Below are 14,387 nucleotides of genomic sequence, written 5' to 3'. Positions count from 1 at the left end.
TCCCGAGTAGCTGGGATTACAGGTGCCTGCCACCACGCCCAGCTAATTTTTGTATTTTTAGTAGAGACAGGGTTTCACCATGTTGGCCAGGCTGATCTTGAACTCTTGACCTCAGGCGATCTGCCCGTCTCAGTCTCCCAAAGCGCTGGGACTACTGGCATGAGCCACCATGCTTGGCCTAATGCTTCAGTCTTAAACATGATCCAACCAGACATTTGGGGAGAGCCTTGCATGTGACAGGGAGGGACCTAACACACTAAAAAAGGAACTCTGGGTAGAGAAAGACAATGAAGGGAGTGATAAAACCCTTTAACAAAAGCTTATCCTCAGAGAGAATAGTATATCCATGCAACAAGAACAGAATGCTGTAAAAAGGAACTTTTAAGAGCAAATGAATGTCAATTAACTCGTGCTTCAGAGGAAAAGAATACAGAATGGAGTTAAGAGGACATTCTGAAAGAAATGATATAAATTTCTCAGACCTCTATAACATGTGCTTCCAGACTGAAGGCCAAGTGCCCAGTAAAACTAAAGAAAAAATGTCCATATCAAGGCATACATCAAAATGTCTCAGAATACAAGGAATAAAGAACTGAGTTTAAAAGTTTCCAGAGATAAAACCAAACCAAAACCCCAAACCACAGCACTTAGAAAAGGTTAGTCATTGGCCGGGCCTGGTGGCTCACACCTGTAATCCCAGCACTTTGGGAGGCCGAGGCAGGCAGATCCCGAGGTCAGGAGATCGAGACCATCCTGGCTAACACAGTGAAACCCCGTTTCTACTAAAAATACAAAAAATTAGCTGGGTGTGGTGGCAGGCACCTGTATTCCCAGCTACATGGGAGGCTGAGGCAAGAGAACGGCATGAACCCGGGAGACAGAGCTTGCAGTGAGCCGAGATCATGCCACTGCACTCCAGTCTGGGTGACAGAGTGAGACTCCGTCTAAAAAAAAAAGAAATTAGTCATCAGATGACACTAAGGCACTCCAGAGCCATGCTAGGTGCCTCGCTACCACAGGACTGCATCCGCCATTCTGAGCGCAACTGATCTGTAACTAAGAATTCTACACACAACCATACTACTCACCATGTGAGAGGGCAGAATAAAGAGTTTCAGACATTTGAGGCCTCAAAAAATTTCTCTCCTCTGTGGCATTTTTAGGAAGCTTTTGGAGGATGTCTCTCACCAAAACAAGGGGGTAATCTGAGAGACAAGGACAGCCAGCAAGGAATCCAACACGGGAGGGAGATGAAGGAAATCCCCAGAAAACCACGAAGGGAGATCCAGGGCAGCCCCTTCAAGCAGGTGCAGGGGCAGTCAGTGCAAAAGGGAACAGAGCTGAGGCTGCAGGGAGGTTCCTGAAGAGATGAAACTGATGAAATACCCAAGACATCTGCATGTGCTGAGAGAAAATTTAGATGCCTGGTAGAAGAGTTAGGGCTGAATTACCAACAAGAACATAGAAAACTATCTCCCAAAACAAACAAAAACCTCAAACAAATAAAAGATAAGTGTTTGTTAACTCCAGGGACCAACAGGTGAAAGGGGAAGGTCTGCTGTGCAAAAGCATTTCCATGCTCACAATGATGCAGTTAGCCAAACACCATCACATCCGCCAGCCTGAGAGGAGGGCGAGGAAGGCCAAGGGTGAGGGCTGGGTTGCTGGGTTGGTAAGAAGCTAAATCAGCTTTTTTTTTTTTTTTTTTTGAGACAGAGTCTCGCTCCGTCTCCCAGGCTGGAGTGCAGTGGTGCGATCTCAGCTCACTGCAAGCTCCACCACCTGGGTTTACGCCATTCTCCTGCCTCAGCCTCCTGAGTAGCTGGGACTACAGGCGCCTGCCACAACACCCGGCTAATTTTTTCATATTTTTAGTAGAGATGGGGTTTCACCGTGTTAGCCAGGATGGTCTTGATCTCCTGATCTTGGGATCCGCCCGCCTCGGCCTCCCAAAGTGCTGGGATTACAGGAGTGAGCCACTGCGCCCAGCCACTAAATCAGCATCTTATGCCCCAAACTGAGAAAGGACCAATGAAGAAAGAGCTAAGCATTATTTTTTCAATATGGAAATCGACACCAAAATAATCAGCTAAATGAACTGAAGGAGTTTACTTCTAGGGAGAGAGAAATAAAAGAGGAGGTGGAGGAATCTGTTTTTCATAAATATTTATAGAACTATTTGATCCTTGATTAAAAAAAAAACCAAGATACTTGTTTAGCAAGTTGGTACAGTTATATACAAGGTGATCCTGTCTTTAAATTAGCATATAAGTTCAAAAGGACATAAGTACAAATACGTTGGTATTAACATTAGTCAACAGAGGGAGGCAGGACATGCACCAGCGTGCTCTCACTGGCCATCTCCAGGTGCTAACACAGGGCTGGGGTACTTGCTTTTCATTTTTTGAATTATATAAAGTATATACTTTGGTGGGATATCATGGGCAAAACTTTATCTTTCAAATACTTAAAATTTATGTTTTGTATTAAACCATTTTAATAGGCAAAATTAAAAGTGTGTCTATCTTTGTGCCTGGTACTGTAGATGGGACAAAGCATGGTGCAGTCCACACAGAACAGTTAACTTAGGGCTCCTCCCCTCCTGGGATGTGGGCAGGGGTGGGGCAGGGAGCAGGGGCAAGAGGGGGTTTCCCTCTTTGCTTTATACACCTGTGCTATGTTTGGAACTTCCCCACAGTGGGCGTGCCTCACTCTCCCACGTGGGCAGGTGTGGGGAGAGCCTGGCAAGGCCATGGATGTGAGAAGCAGGAGGGAACAAGGTGACAGGCAGGACACAGCAAGACGCCAGGCTGGTGGGGGTGGTGAGCACGAGGGAGGGATGGCAATGGGGTCATTTTCTGAAGGCTTCTTAGGTTTCTATACCTCATGCTGGGCAAACCAAACACTTCTCTGGGCCCCATCTGACTCAGGCTGCAGGAACCAACTATTCCAAAAAAAGGCCTGCCGAGGCTGCAGCTCTCACAAGGCCGCAGTGACAGGAGGCCGTTGCTTCCTGCTCACCTCGGGGCCCAAGGGGGAGCAAGTCAGGCAAACCATTTCCCCTCACAAAATGAATAAGGCCTAATGTAGTAAGACTAATAATCTGGGAAATTATTCTAAAGCATGAATTTAATAAAATCTATTTAAGAGATATTAAGAGTATCTTAAATTATATGAAGGTCCATGGAAATTTCAGGAACAGAAATAGAATGGTACATCAGGAGATCTTCATTTTTAATTCAGAAGCCTAGTGTTACTATTTTTACAACAAAGTCACCAATATATTATTTTAACTGACCATCTGATGGCAGCAAAGTTTCTATTTTAAATAACAGTACACTGGATGGCAGATAGGAGGCTGTCAGCTAGCCCTGGGAGGACAAGAGCTATCCCTGACGCTGGCCTTGGGCCACAGACCTGAGGCTTGGGATAAGGCAACCCTGCCTTCTGTGGGTCGGTGGGCTCTGCCCCCGAGGGAGGGCTTCACTAGCTGTGATAGAACCAACTTTTCCTGGCACAGCAGATCTGAAAAAATTATTTTACCACTCCACCACCTAAAACCCATCTGCTCATTTCTGTAACAACAGGCTCCACTGTTCTAGTCTCTCACTAGCTCCTTCCCGACATTGAGTTTTCAGTTCAGCAAAAATATGACCTCTTGCTGTTGGAACATAAAATCTAATGGCAATCTGTCAATAAAATTAGTACAGTAATAATTTAGGGAATCCTAAGCATATCTATTTCCGATAAAATTATATTATCTCTGCCTCTAGTCTCACTCAATATTTTAGTTGTTTTTTTTAAAAAAACTTGGGCCCAGGAGGCCTAGGTGGCTCTGCCTCAGACTGTCACCCTGTGACCTTGGAGATCCCTAAGCAGGATGCCAGAGAATCCCGGAAGCCAGGAAATGGAAACAAATGGGAAGACCAGAACATTGAAAGTCATTTCAATAATTCTGGAAAAAACTTAAGAAGTCCTATGGTAGAAAGACTCTGTGAATGTAAAGAAGGTAGTCCTTGTGGAGAAATATTTGGCCAAATTCCAAATCTGAACCTGAAGAAGAAAATTTCTGCTGATGTAAATTCATGTGAATGCAATGTATGTGGACAAGTCTTTGTATGTCCTTCACCCCTTAATAGGCACATCTTACCTCATTCTGGACACAAACTATTGAGAAACGTGGGGTGAAGCCACACAAATGTAAACAATGTGAGAAAATCTTCCTTTCTCTCATAAATGCCCAAAGACACATGGTAACACACACTGGTAATAGATCTCATAAATGTAAGAAACGTGGGAGGACATTTAAGTTTCTCTATTTACTTCTAAGACACAAAGTAATTTACACTGGAGAAAAACCCTGTGAATGGAAGAAAGGTGGTAAAGCCTTGAGATTTTGCAGTTCTTTTCAAAAACATAAAAGAACGCACAGTGGGGAAAAACCTTATAAATGTCGGAAATGCGGTAAAGCCTCTGGACATTCTGGTCACCTTCACTGCCATAAAGAAATGTTGTAAAGCCTCTGGACAGTCTGGTCACCTTCACAGCCATAAAGGTGCTCATGCTGAACAGAAACCCTATGAATGTAGGAAATGTGGGAAATAATTCAGTTTCTGTAGTTACTTTGAAAAAAACGTAAAACAGCTCACAATGGTGAAAAATCTTCAATGTGTTTAAGAAATATGGTAAAAGACTCACTCTTTCTAGTTCCATTCAGAAACATAAAAGAAATAATACTGGAGAGAAACCCTATAAATGTAAGAAATGTGGCAAAGCCTTCAGTCATTCCTGCTCCATGCGAAGACATAAAAGAACACATATTGGACAGAAATCCGGTAACTGCAAAAATGTGGCAAAGCCTTCAGTCAACACAGTTCCCTTAGAAGACATGAAAGAGCTCATACTGGAGAGAAACCCTATGCATGTCAAAAATGTGATTAAGGCTTCAGTCCGTTCAGTTACCTTCAGACACATGAGAGAACTCATACTGGAGAGAAACCTTATGAATATAAAAAATGTGGCCGGGCGTGGTGGCTCACACCTGTAAATCCCAGTGCTTTGGAGGCCGAGGCAGGCAGATCATGAGGTCAGCAGTTTGAGACCAGCCTGGCCAACATGCTGAAACCCTGTCCCTACTAAAAAAAAAAAAAAATTAGCCAGGTGTGGTGGCAGGTGCCTGCAATCCCAGCTACTTGGGAGGCTGAGGCAGGAGAATCGCTTGAACCTGGGAGGTGGAGCTTGCAGTGAGCTGAGACCGTGCCACTGCACTCCAGTCTGGGCAACAGAGCGAAGACTCCATCTCAAAAAAAAAAAAAAGTGGTAACACCTTCAGGAATTGGACAGCTCCCTTCAAACACATGAAAAATCTCATACTGGAGAGAAACCCTGTGAGTGTAAAAAATGTGGTCAGGCCTTCAGTTGCTTCAATTACCTTGAAACATGACAATTCACACTGAGAGAAACCATCTGACTGTAAGGAATGTGGTCAAGTCTTTTTTTTTTTTTTTTTTGAGATGGAGTCTCGCCCTGTCTCCCTGGCTGGAGTGCAGTGGCGCGATCTCGGCTCACCACAAGCTCTGCCTCCCGGGTTCCCGCCATTCTCCTGCCTCAGCCTCCCGAGTAGCTGGGACTACAGGCGCCTGCAACCGCGCCCGGCTAATTTTTTGTATTTTTAGTAGAGACGGGGTTTCACCGTGGTCTCGATCTCCTGACCTTGTGATCCGCCCGCCTCGGCCTCCCAAAGTGCTGCGATTACAGGCTTGAGCCACCGCGCCCGGCCCAATGGTCAAGTCTTTAGATATTCCAGTTCTCTATATAAACATGACAGAACTCACACTGGAGAGAAACCCGCTAACTGTAAGGAATGTGGTAAAGTATTTAGGTATTCCAGTCCTGTATGTAAACATGAAAGAACTCATACTTTGTAGAAATCCTGAGAATGTAAGGATTTGGGGAAAACATTCAGTTATCTTTGAAAACATGAAAGAAATTATACTTGAGGAAAACAGTATAATCTACATAATATGCATAAGAGAAGTGTGATGACGCCTTTATATGTTTATATGTTCCAGTTACCTTTGAACACATTAAAAAGCATATGCAACGTTTCCATTTTCCTTTGAAAATACGAAAAAAAACTACTACTGGAGGAAAAATTCTACGCATGTAAACAATGTGGTAAGTCTTTCCAGTTCTACTTGAAGATATAAAATAACTCGTTTCTGAAAAGCCCTGCAAATGTAAAGAATGTGGGGATGCCTTGTTTCTCTCGGGAACATTCAAAGACATGATGTATGCAAACTGGAGATGGATCTTTAAATACAAGAAGGTATTCTGTATCTAAACCCTAGTAGTTTGCCAGTAAGTTTTCATTTTAATAATTATTTCAAAAGTCATCTGAGAACTCCCACTGAAAACATATCTTATAAATTTAAGGAATTTGGAAAGCCTGATGCAAATTAAATATTCCACAATGCTCAAAACATGCACATGAATGAAATGTTATACAAGTTATAAATATATTGTGTTTGTCAGTGGCTCATTTCTAATGGCGATCTCGGGACTGGTGATTTCCGCCTTACTTAACAGGAACATATTGAGGTGAGAATTCTGTAGATACCCTTTAAGCAACATGGTAGTGCGGGTTTTGTCAGTTAATACAAAATTTTGTCTGTATGTCTAAATGTTTTTGGATCTATGGGTGAATTAAAATGTATTTCTAATAGGTACGTAACATTGATTTTTATGTAGCTTTTTAATTGTTCTGTAATTACGTCATTGAAAACAGATTTTGTTAACTGTTGGGGTTTTCTTACTGGCCTTATGTGACGAGTTTTAATTGTTCCTCACCTATTACATCAATTCCATCTTTCTTTTTTATGAAAAATGTACTGTTTTTTGGCAGGAAGAAGTTTATTTCATTTTCTTTGCTAATAAAAGTATTGGTATCAAATTGCAAAAAACAATTATATCGTGATAGTCTGCTTACACAGCTGTACAAGTAATAATAACAAAACCTTGTAAAACCAGCTCAGCGAGAATTATATCCCAGCTCCCCAGTTTGTTAAATGTGTTTCCTGACAGTACAGTCACACTGCTAGTCAAATCCCAGCCTGTGCCGAGCCCACAGGCCTGCTCCGAACCCTTGTGGCACGGGGCCAGGTCACTCCCACCAGTGACACAGGGAAGCTGGCAGGGCAGAATTTCAGGAAAAGAGAAATGGGTATTTGGGTCATTATTTAAGAAAGTTAGTTCTCAAGCAGCTGTCTCACTGACTACTTGGCCTTTAAGTTCCTTGCTCATTAAAAATGGGCTTTCAAATATGGCAAAAATATTAACCATAGGTGAATGTAGACAAATGGTAGTTGGAAGTTCTCTGTCCTATTCTTGCAATTTTTCTCTAAGTTTTGAGTTACTTTAAAATGAAAAGTTTAAAAAAATGTATTCTTGTGCAGTATCTGACTGAGAGTGCAGTATCTGGCCGTGTCCACGGCAGCTCGCCTAGCCTGGCAGGCCAGGCGGCTCCACAGAGGCTTCCTAGAATGACTCTCTTAAAACACAATATGATTCCATCATTTATTTGGATTTTCAACCCTAACAATTGTTTTTAAATGTTATTTTGTATGTAAAGGATTATGACAACCAAATGATTATGTTTTTAAAAATAAAATTAATACATCACTACTTACTCTATGAATTATGCCAGCTGAATGCAGATGTTTAATACCACAAAGCATCTGGTAAAGAAGGTAGGACATTCTTTCATGATCCAGCTCCATGTGAATAACCTGACATAAGTTAGCATCCATTAACTCCATAACCAAATACCTGAGAAGAAAAGGTCAGTTATGTATTTGAAAATTATCCAAAGTTCCTTTATAACTAAATTTCATGAAACAGTAACTTACTTCCAATCACTGCACTGGCTAAAGCAAAAAGATAACTTGGTATAATGGAACTTTCTAAAAATTTTCCAAAGAATATATAAATAACACTTAATGTCTTACAAGTTAAAAATTAAACAAACAAAAAAACCTTTAAGAGCATGGTAAATAGAATCTCAAACACACAAATTTTCCTACTTCTTACATTTTTGGCTGAAATCCTCCTTACCAGCCTAAAGACCATGCTGTTACAGGCTCATCAATCATAACACATGTACCCTCTGGTGGGAGATGCTGATAATGGGGGAGGCTCTGCATATAAGGGGCCAGGGACAGACAGGAACTCTGTATCTCCCACTGAATTTTGTTGTGACTCTAAACTTCTCTACAATATATATATATGTTTTTAAAAGTGACCATACAACAACAACAAAAAGGGCACTTGACCGCACTCCCCCCTCAGCAACTCCCCATCTCTTTGCTCCCTTTGCCAGCAAAACTCCCCAGAGGCATCTCATGTGCTAGCTCCAATTCTTCTCCCTTCATTTTATTTTTTAAATTTTTTTGAGACAGGGTCTCACTCTGTCACCCAGACTGGAGTGCAGTGGCGTGATTTTGGCTCACTGCAACCTCCACCTCCTGGGTTCAGGTCATTCTCATGCCTCGGATTCCCAGAACTGAAAATTAAATACAAAAAAAAAAAAAAAAGCCATCATGCCTGGCTAATTTTTGTATTTTTAGTAGAGACAGGGTTTCGCCATGCTGCCCAGGCTGGTCTCGAACTCCTGACCTCAAGTGATCTACCCACCTCAGGCCTTCCAAAGTGTTGGGATTATAGGCATGAGCCACTGCACCCAGGCTTCTCCCATTTTTTTCTTAATCCCACTTGGATAAGGCTTGTGCAGCCGCCATTCTGCTGAAACTGTCCTCCTCAAGGCCAGTGATGGCTTCCATGCTACTAAATCCACTGGCCAGTCCTATAATCCTAGCTGGTCCTGCCCTGTCCTGTCTCCAACTTTTTGCTGTCAAAATGCCCAGCAACTGGTCCTTGACCCTCTTCTCTTCTATAACAACACTCACTTTCTTAATGATCTCAGTTATAGACTGTCAGCTCCCAAAGTCCTACCTTCAATTCAGACGTATCTCCTGAACTCCAGGCTCATTCCTCTGCCTCCCTATTCCCAGTTCCACCTTGATGTCCAATAGGCATCTTAAAGCTACGTCCAAAACTGAACTCCTGATTCCACCCCTAGCCCAGTCTGTCCTTCTCACAGCCTTCCTCATCTCAGTTGAGAGCTCCTTCATCCTTCAGGTGCTCAGGCCAAAAATCTAGGTGTCATTCTCAATTCTTCTCTCTCACACCACACATCTTATCTATCAACTAATACTGTGGCTCTATCTTTAGAACCATTTCAGCATCCAATCTCTTCCCCTCTCACCGTTCCTATTACCCCTCTGGGCCAAACGGACCCTCCAAAATGCCTTAACAGAATTGTTGCAATAGCAGTAACTGATATTCTGCGCCCCCACTCCTTACAGTGGGTTACCAACCCAGAAGCCAGAGCTACGCTTTTAAAGCAGAAGGCAGGTGAGCTCGCCGCTCTGCTAAGACTCTTATTCTGACTTGCCTTAGAGCAAAAGACATCCTTACAATGGCCTAGGGGCCCCGCAGTGTTCACCCTCTTCTCTTCCCCTGCTCCCTCATCTCTAGCCACACCACCTCTTGACGGTCTTGGAAAACACCAGGCGGAATCTGCTGCTGTCCTGAGCGCTGTCTGTTCCTTCTATCTCCATTCTACTTGCCCCCAAGTATCTGTAGGACCGACTTCTTGATCTCCTTCAAGGCGTTCTCCACATGTCACCAACTCACGGAGGTCTTTCCCCAGCCTTATTTAAAACTGCAGCCTCAAGTCCAACCCTCAGCACTTTTGATCCTCTGACCCAGCTTGACCCTTTGTCCACAGCACCTAGCGTTTTTTTTTTTTTTTTTTTGAGATGGAGTCTTGCTCTGTCGCCCTGGCTGGAGTTCAGTGGCGCAATCACGGCTCACTGCAAGCTCCGCCTCCTGGGTTCATGCCATTCTCCTGCCTCAGCCTCCCGAGTAGCTGGGACCATAGGGGCCCGCCACCATGTCCGGCTAGTTTTTGGTATTTTTAGTAGAGACGGAGTTTCGCCATGTTAGCCAGGATGGTCTCGATCTCCTGACCTTGTGATCCGCCCGCCTTGGCCTCCCAAAGTGCTGGGATTACAGGCATGAGCCACCACACCCGGCCAGCACTTAGCACTTTCTAATGGACTACACGCTTTCCTCATTTATCATGTTACCTGTCTGTCTTCCCTGATAGGCTCCAGGGAAGCCAAGTATGCCAAGTCCCAGAGAGCGCCCAGCACACAGAGGGCAATCAGATATTTGTTAATGACTGAACACACCAATAAATTAAGGATGAAGTTGGGCATTACGCCTCTCAATAGATTAATACTTCATTGCACTGTTAGTAAGATGATTCTACTTAAGATTCTGGGAGTACAGAATCTTAAATAGAATTAGTGACTTAATCATTACAAATAATACTCATAAACTCCTGAACCCTAAAATCCTGGCTATGACGGACTTGAGAAAAACATTTTATAGTTCAGCAAAACACATTACTGATCCTGGTCTGCTCTGAAGAATTATTTCCAGTCATCCTTTATCTGTTATGAAGATGAAAATCCATGTGGTACAAATAATTAAATATTACCATCAAATTTTCTAAATATTTCTCTGCAACAGAGAAAGCTATCTGTGATGTCACAAAATGTATTGCCACCTACGTTTCCTAAGTATAAAAAGCAGTTGCTGCCTTTTCTAGATGTTCACTCTTTGATGTACAGTGCATTAGTGAATAAAAATGATACTTACACATCTTGAAATTCTTCTAGAGTTTTTTGTGGTGTAAACACATTTAACAAACTAATAATCTGAAAAGAGAAAATTAATTGTACTTCAATATGTCAGATGACTCTACTTGATTACAAAAATTAAGTTTAATATTGAAAAGCATTAAAACTGGGGAAAACAATCACAGTAGAACTCAGTACTTATTATTATTACTGCTTTTACCAATTACATGGCACTGGAGAAAAATTAAACATCAATTAAAGGAAAGATGCACTTTTAATCAAATCACTTTTATGTGTCCCTAGTGACTTAATTATTACAGAATTTAAACACATAATGTCTTTTTGAACATAAAAAAGTAGAAGTTATGGTAACAAAACACTAAATAAAGCAGTATGTTAACTCTGAAAACTTAAATATTATGCATAAATTTCTAAAAAGTTTTGAAATATGAAGGCTAAGCTCATATTTTTGGTGTGATAAAGTGAAAGGTCTCATAGCATCGTATTTTTACTTAAAGAGGGTTAAGAGCTGATCCTGCTGCAGGCCTCCATCCTGGCACTCTGACATGACTTGGCTTTGTCCCCACCCAAATCTCATCCTGAATTGTAATCCCCATAATCCCCACATGTCTAGGGAGAAGCCTGGGGGGAGGTGACTGGATCATGGGGGCAGTTTCCCCCATGCTGTTCTTGTGATAGTGAGTGAGTTCTCCTGAGATCTGATGGTTTTGTAAGGAGCACTTCCCACTTTGCTCCTTACTTTTCTCTCTCCTGCCGCCTTGTGAAGAAGGTGCCTGCCTCCCTTTCGTCTTCCGCCTGACTGTAAGTTTCCTGAGGTCTCCCCAGCCATGCGCAACTATGAGTTAATTAAACCTTTTCCTTTATAAGTTACACAGTCTCGGGTATTTCTTTACAGCAGTGAGGGAACGAACCAATACACACCCCATGGTGTAAACAGTGAGTCCCACAGCTTAGGCACCAAACATATAACTTCAGTCATTCCAGATGACTGAGGGAAAGATGAATTATCCATTATATAGGATTGGGGTGACTGGTTAGCTAAGGACAAAAATAAAACTGCATCCATATTTCTATCTTTATACCAAGATAAACTCAAAATGGAACAAAGATTTAAATCTAAAACATGAAATAAAACATCAGAATATGATAAACATATATATAATCCTGGTGTAGAAAAATCTTTTCTAAACATGACAGGAAACCTAAGGGATCTGATTACATTAAAATGAAACAAAAAAACAGGTGATAAAAAATCAGTATGCCAACAACATAGTCAAATGGGAAAAAAAAAGTAAAGGGCAATAGTTTTAATATTAAAAAAAAAAAAACAAAAACCCTCCTTCGAATGCAGAAGAGAGCAGCAGTCCAAAAGAAAAATGGATAAAGGCCATACAAATTAAATTACCAAAACACATAAAAATAAATGACAACCTCACAAATAAAAATATCATTTATCTATCAAACTGGCAAAAGTAAAACAAAAAAAATCAATGGTATGTAGTGCTGGGGGATTCTGAAGTAACAGACATTCTCAGATACATTTTTTTTTTTTTTGAGATGGAGTTTCACTCTTGTCGCCTAGGCTAGAGTGCAATGGTGTGATCTCGGCTCACTGCAACCTTCGCTTCCTGGGTTCAAGCGATTCTCCTGCCTCAGCCTCCTGATTAGCTGGGATTACAGGCACCTGCCACCACGTCCAGGTAATTTTTGTATTTTTAGTAGAGACAGGGTTTCACCACATTAGCCAAGCTGGTCTTAAACTCCTGACTCAGGTGATCCACCTGCCTTGGCCTCCCAAAGTGTTGGGATTATAGGTGTGCACCACAGCGCCCAGCTGACACTTTTTTTTTTTTAAGAGATGGGGTTTTGTTTTATTGCCCTGGTGTGCCTTAAACTCCTGGCTTCAAGCGACCCGCCTGCCTTAGCCCCATAAGTAGCTGGGATTACAGGTGGAAGTGACCATGCCCAGCTTCTCAGATACTCTTAATGAAAATATCAAATAGTCTTCCTTGAGGTCAATTTGTCAGTATATATTAAACTAGAATATATATAAACTAGAAGTATGTACTCTGACCCAGCAATGTTGGCCAAGAAATTCACCTGGACAAGTGTGCAAAAATTCAGGTATAAGAATGTTCATTGCAACACTGCTTATAACAGTGAGAAACAAAACAATCTATCCAACAACGGGCGGTTGGCAGTCTCTTAAATAAATTACTGTGCATCTGCGCTATGCAGCCATTTAAAAACTGGCTTATATCTATGTTAATTACAGTACATGAGGTCAACCCACGTTGCGTGAGGAGAAAAGCAGGATGAAGAATAACATGATTAATCTTGTTTATGTACTTGTGTACATGTATGCATAAGAATGTTCACCAAATTGTTAATGCTAGTACTCTGTGGGTGGTAGTAGTCAGGAGTTTTTACTTTTTTATATTGTTTGACTTTTTAAAAATAATATATATTTTTTGTAACCTGAAAAAATTTTTTAAATAAACAAGTAAAATAAAGCACGCATTAGAGAAATTAAAACCAACTCAAGTCACAGACTCAAAAGAAGGAAGCTCAGGAGTTTAAGACTAGCCTAGGCAATGCAGTAAGACCCCAACTCTACAAAAAATTTTAAAAATTGTCAAGCATGGTGACACACGCCTATAGTCCCAGCTACTTGGGGGGCTGAGGTGGGAGAATCACAGCCTTGGTGACAGAATGAGACCCTGTCTCAAAAAACAAAGCAAAACAAATTAAAAAAACTCCTTCCAGATTTAACATTTTATTATTTTAATTAATTAATTTTATTTATTTGAGACAGAGTCTCGCTCTGTCGCCCAAGCTGGAGTGCAGTGGTGCGATCTCTGCTCACTGCAAGCTCCTCCTCCCGGGTTCACACCATTCTCCACCTCAGCCTCCTGAGTAGCTGGGACTACAGGCGCCCACCACCACGCCTGGCTAATTTTTTGCATTTTTAGTAGAGATGGGGTTTCACCATGTTAGCCAGGATGGTCTCGATCTCCTGATCATGGTGATCCACCCACTTCATCCTCCCAAAGTGCTGGGATTACAGGCGTGAGCCACCGTGCCCAGCCAACATTGTATAATTTTATAACTTGGCAAGGTTATCAACATAATGCTCAGCAGCAACCACTAGGAGAACATACAATGTGCCTGATTGAGCACAACTTCATTTTCTAGAAACATTATTTCTCCATAAAATTTAGTGCTTTGATTTCTGTGGCGCTTCCAAGAATAGCTACTCTAAATGTAACATCATCTAATAAGTGTATTTGAAACTGAGATGTCATATACAAGGCAAAAAATTACTTATAGAACAACATCTTTCCACAAAATATTTAGTTGTTTCTCAATTTGTTGGATCAATACTGTTCCTATTTTAAAGAAACAGTATCAATTGATATTCCTACTTTGGGTGAGTGACCTAAATTCCTATGTACCATAATGATGCCTCTTTCTAGCTTTAATTTCCTCAATGTTTATTAAGAATTTTATCGGCCGGGCGCGGTGGCTCAAGCCTGTAATCCCAGCACTTTGGGAGGCCGAGACGGGCGGATCACGAGGTCAGGAGATCGAGACCATCCT

The 14,387-nt window shown here is 41.8% G+C and overlaps 1 protein-coding gene across 6 annotated transcripts in view; it reads right to left on the bottom strand.

Annotated features, from left to right (window-relative positions):
• MAPK9 (mitogen-activated protein kinase 9) overlaps positions 1-14,387 on the bottom strand; it is a 48,532-nt gene that overhangs the window by 21,066 nt on the left and 13,079 nt on the right. For all 6 annotated transcript variants that reach the window (XM_011952902.1, XM_011952906.1, XM_011952904.1 and 3 more), the window contains exons 3-4: positions 10,786-10,844; positions 7,689-7,827 (exon numbers count right to left, since the gene is read on the bottom strand). In XM_011952902.1, the coding sequence (XP_011808292.1) occupies positions 7,689-7,827; positions 10,786-10,844 (198 nt within the window). The remainder of the gene's footprint in view (positions 1-7,688; positions 7,828-10,785; positions 10,845-14,387) is intronic.

This window comes from Colobus angolensis, unplaced genomic scaffold (genome assembly GCF_000951035.1).
Source record: "Colobus angolensis palliatus isolate OR3802 unplaced genomic scaffold, Cang.pa_1.0 Scaffold350, whole genome shotgun sequence".
NCBI classification, from domain to species: Eukaryota; Metazoa; Chordata; class Mammalia; order Primates; family Cercopithecidae; genus Colobus; species Colobus angolensis.
Note: the sequence above shows the minus strand (reverse complement) of the source record. Positions and strands in the feature narration are given on the sequence as shown.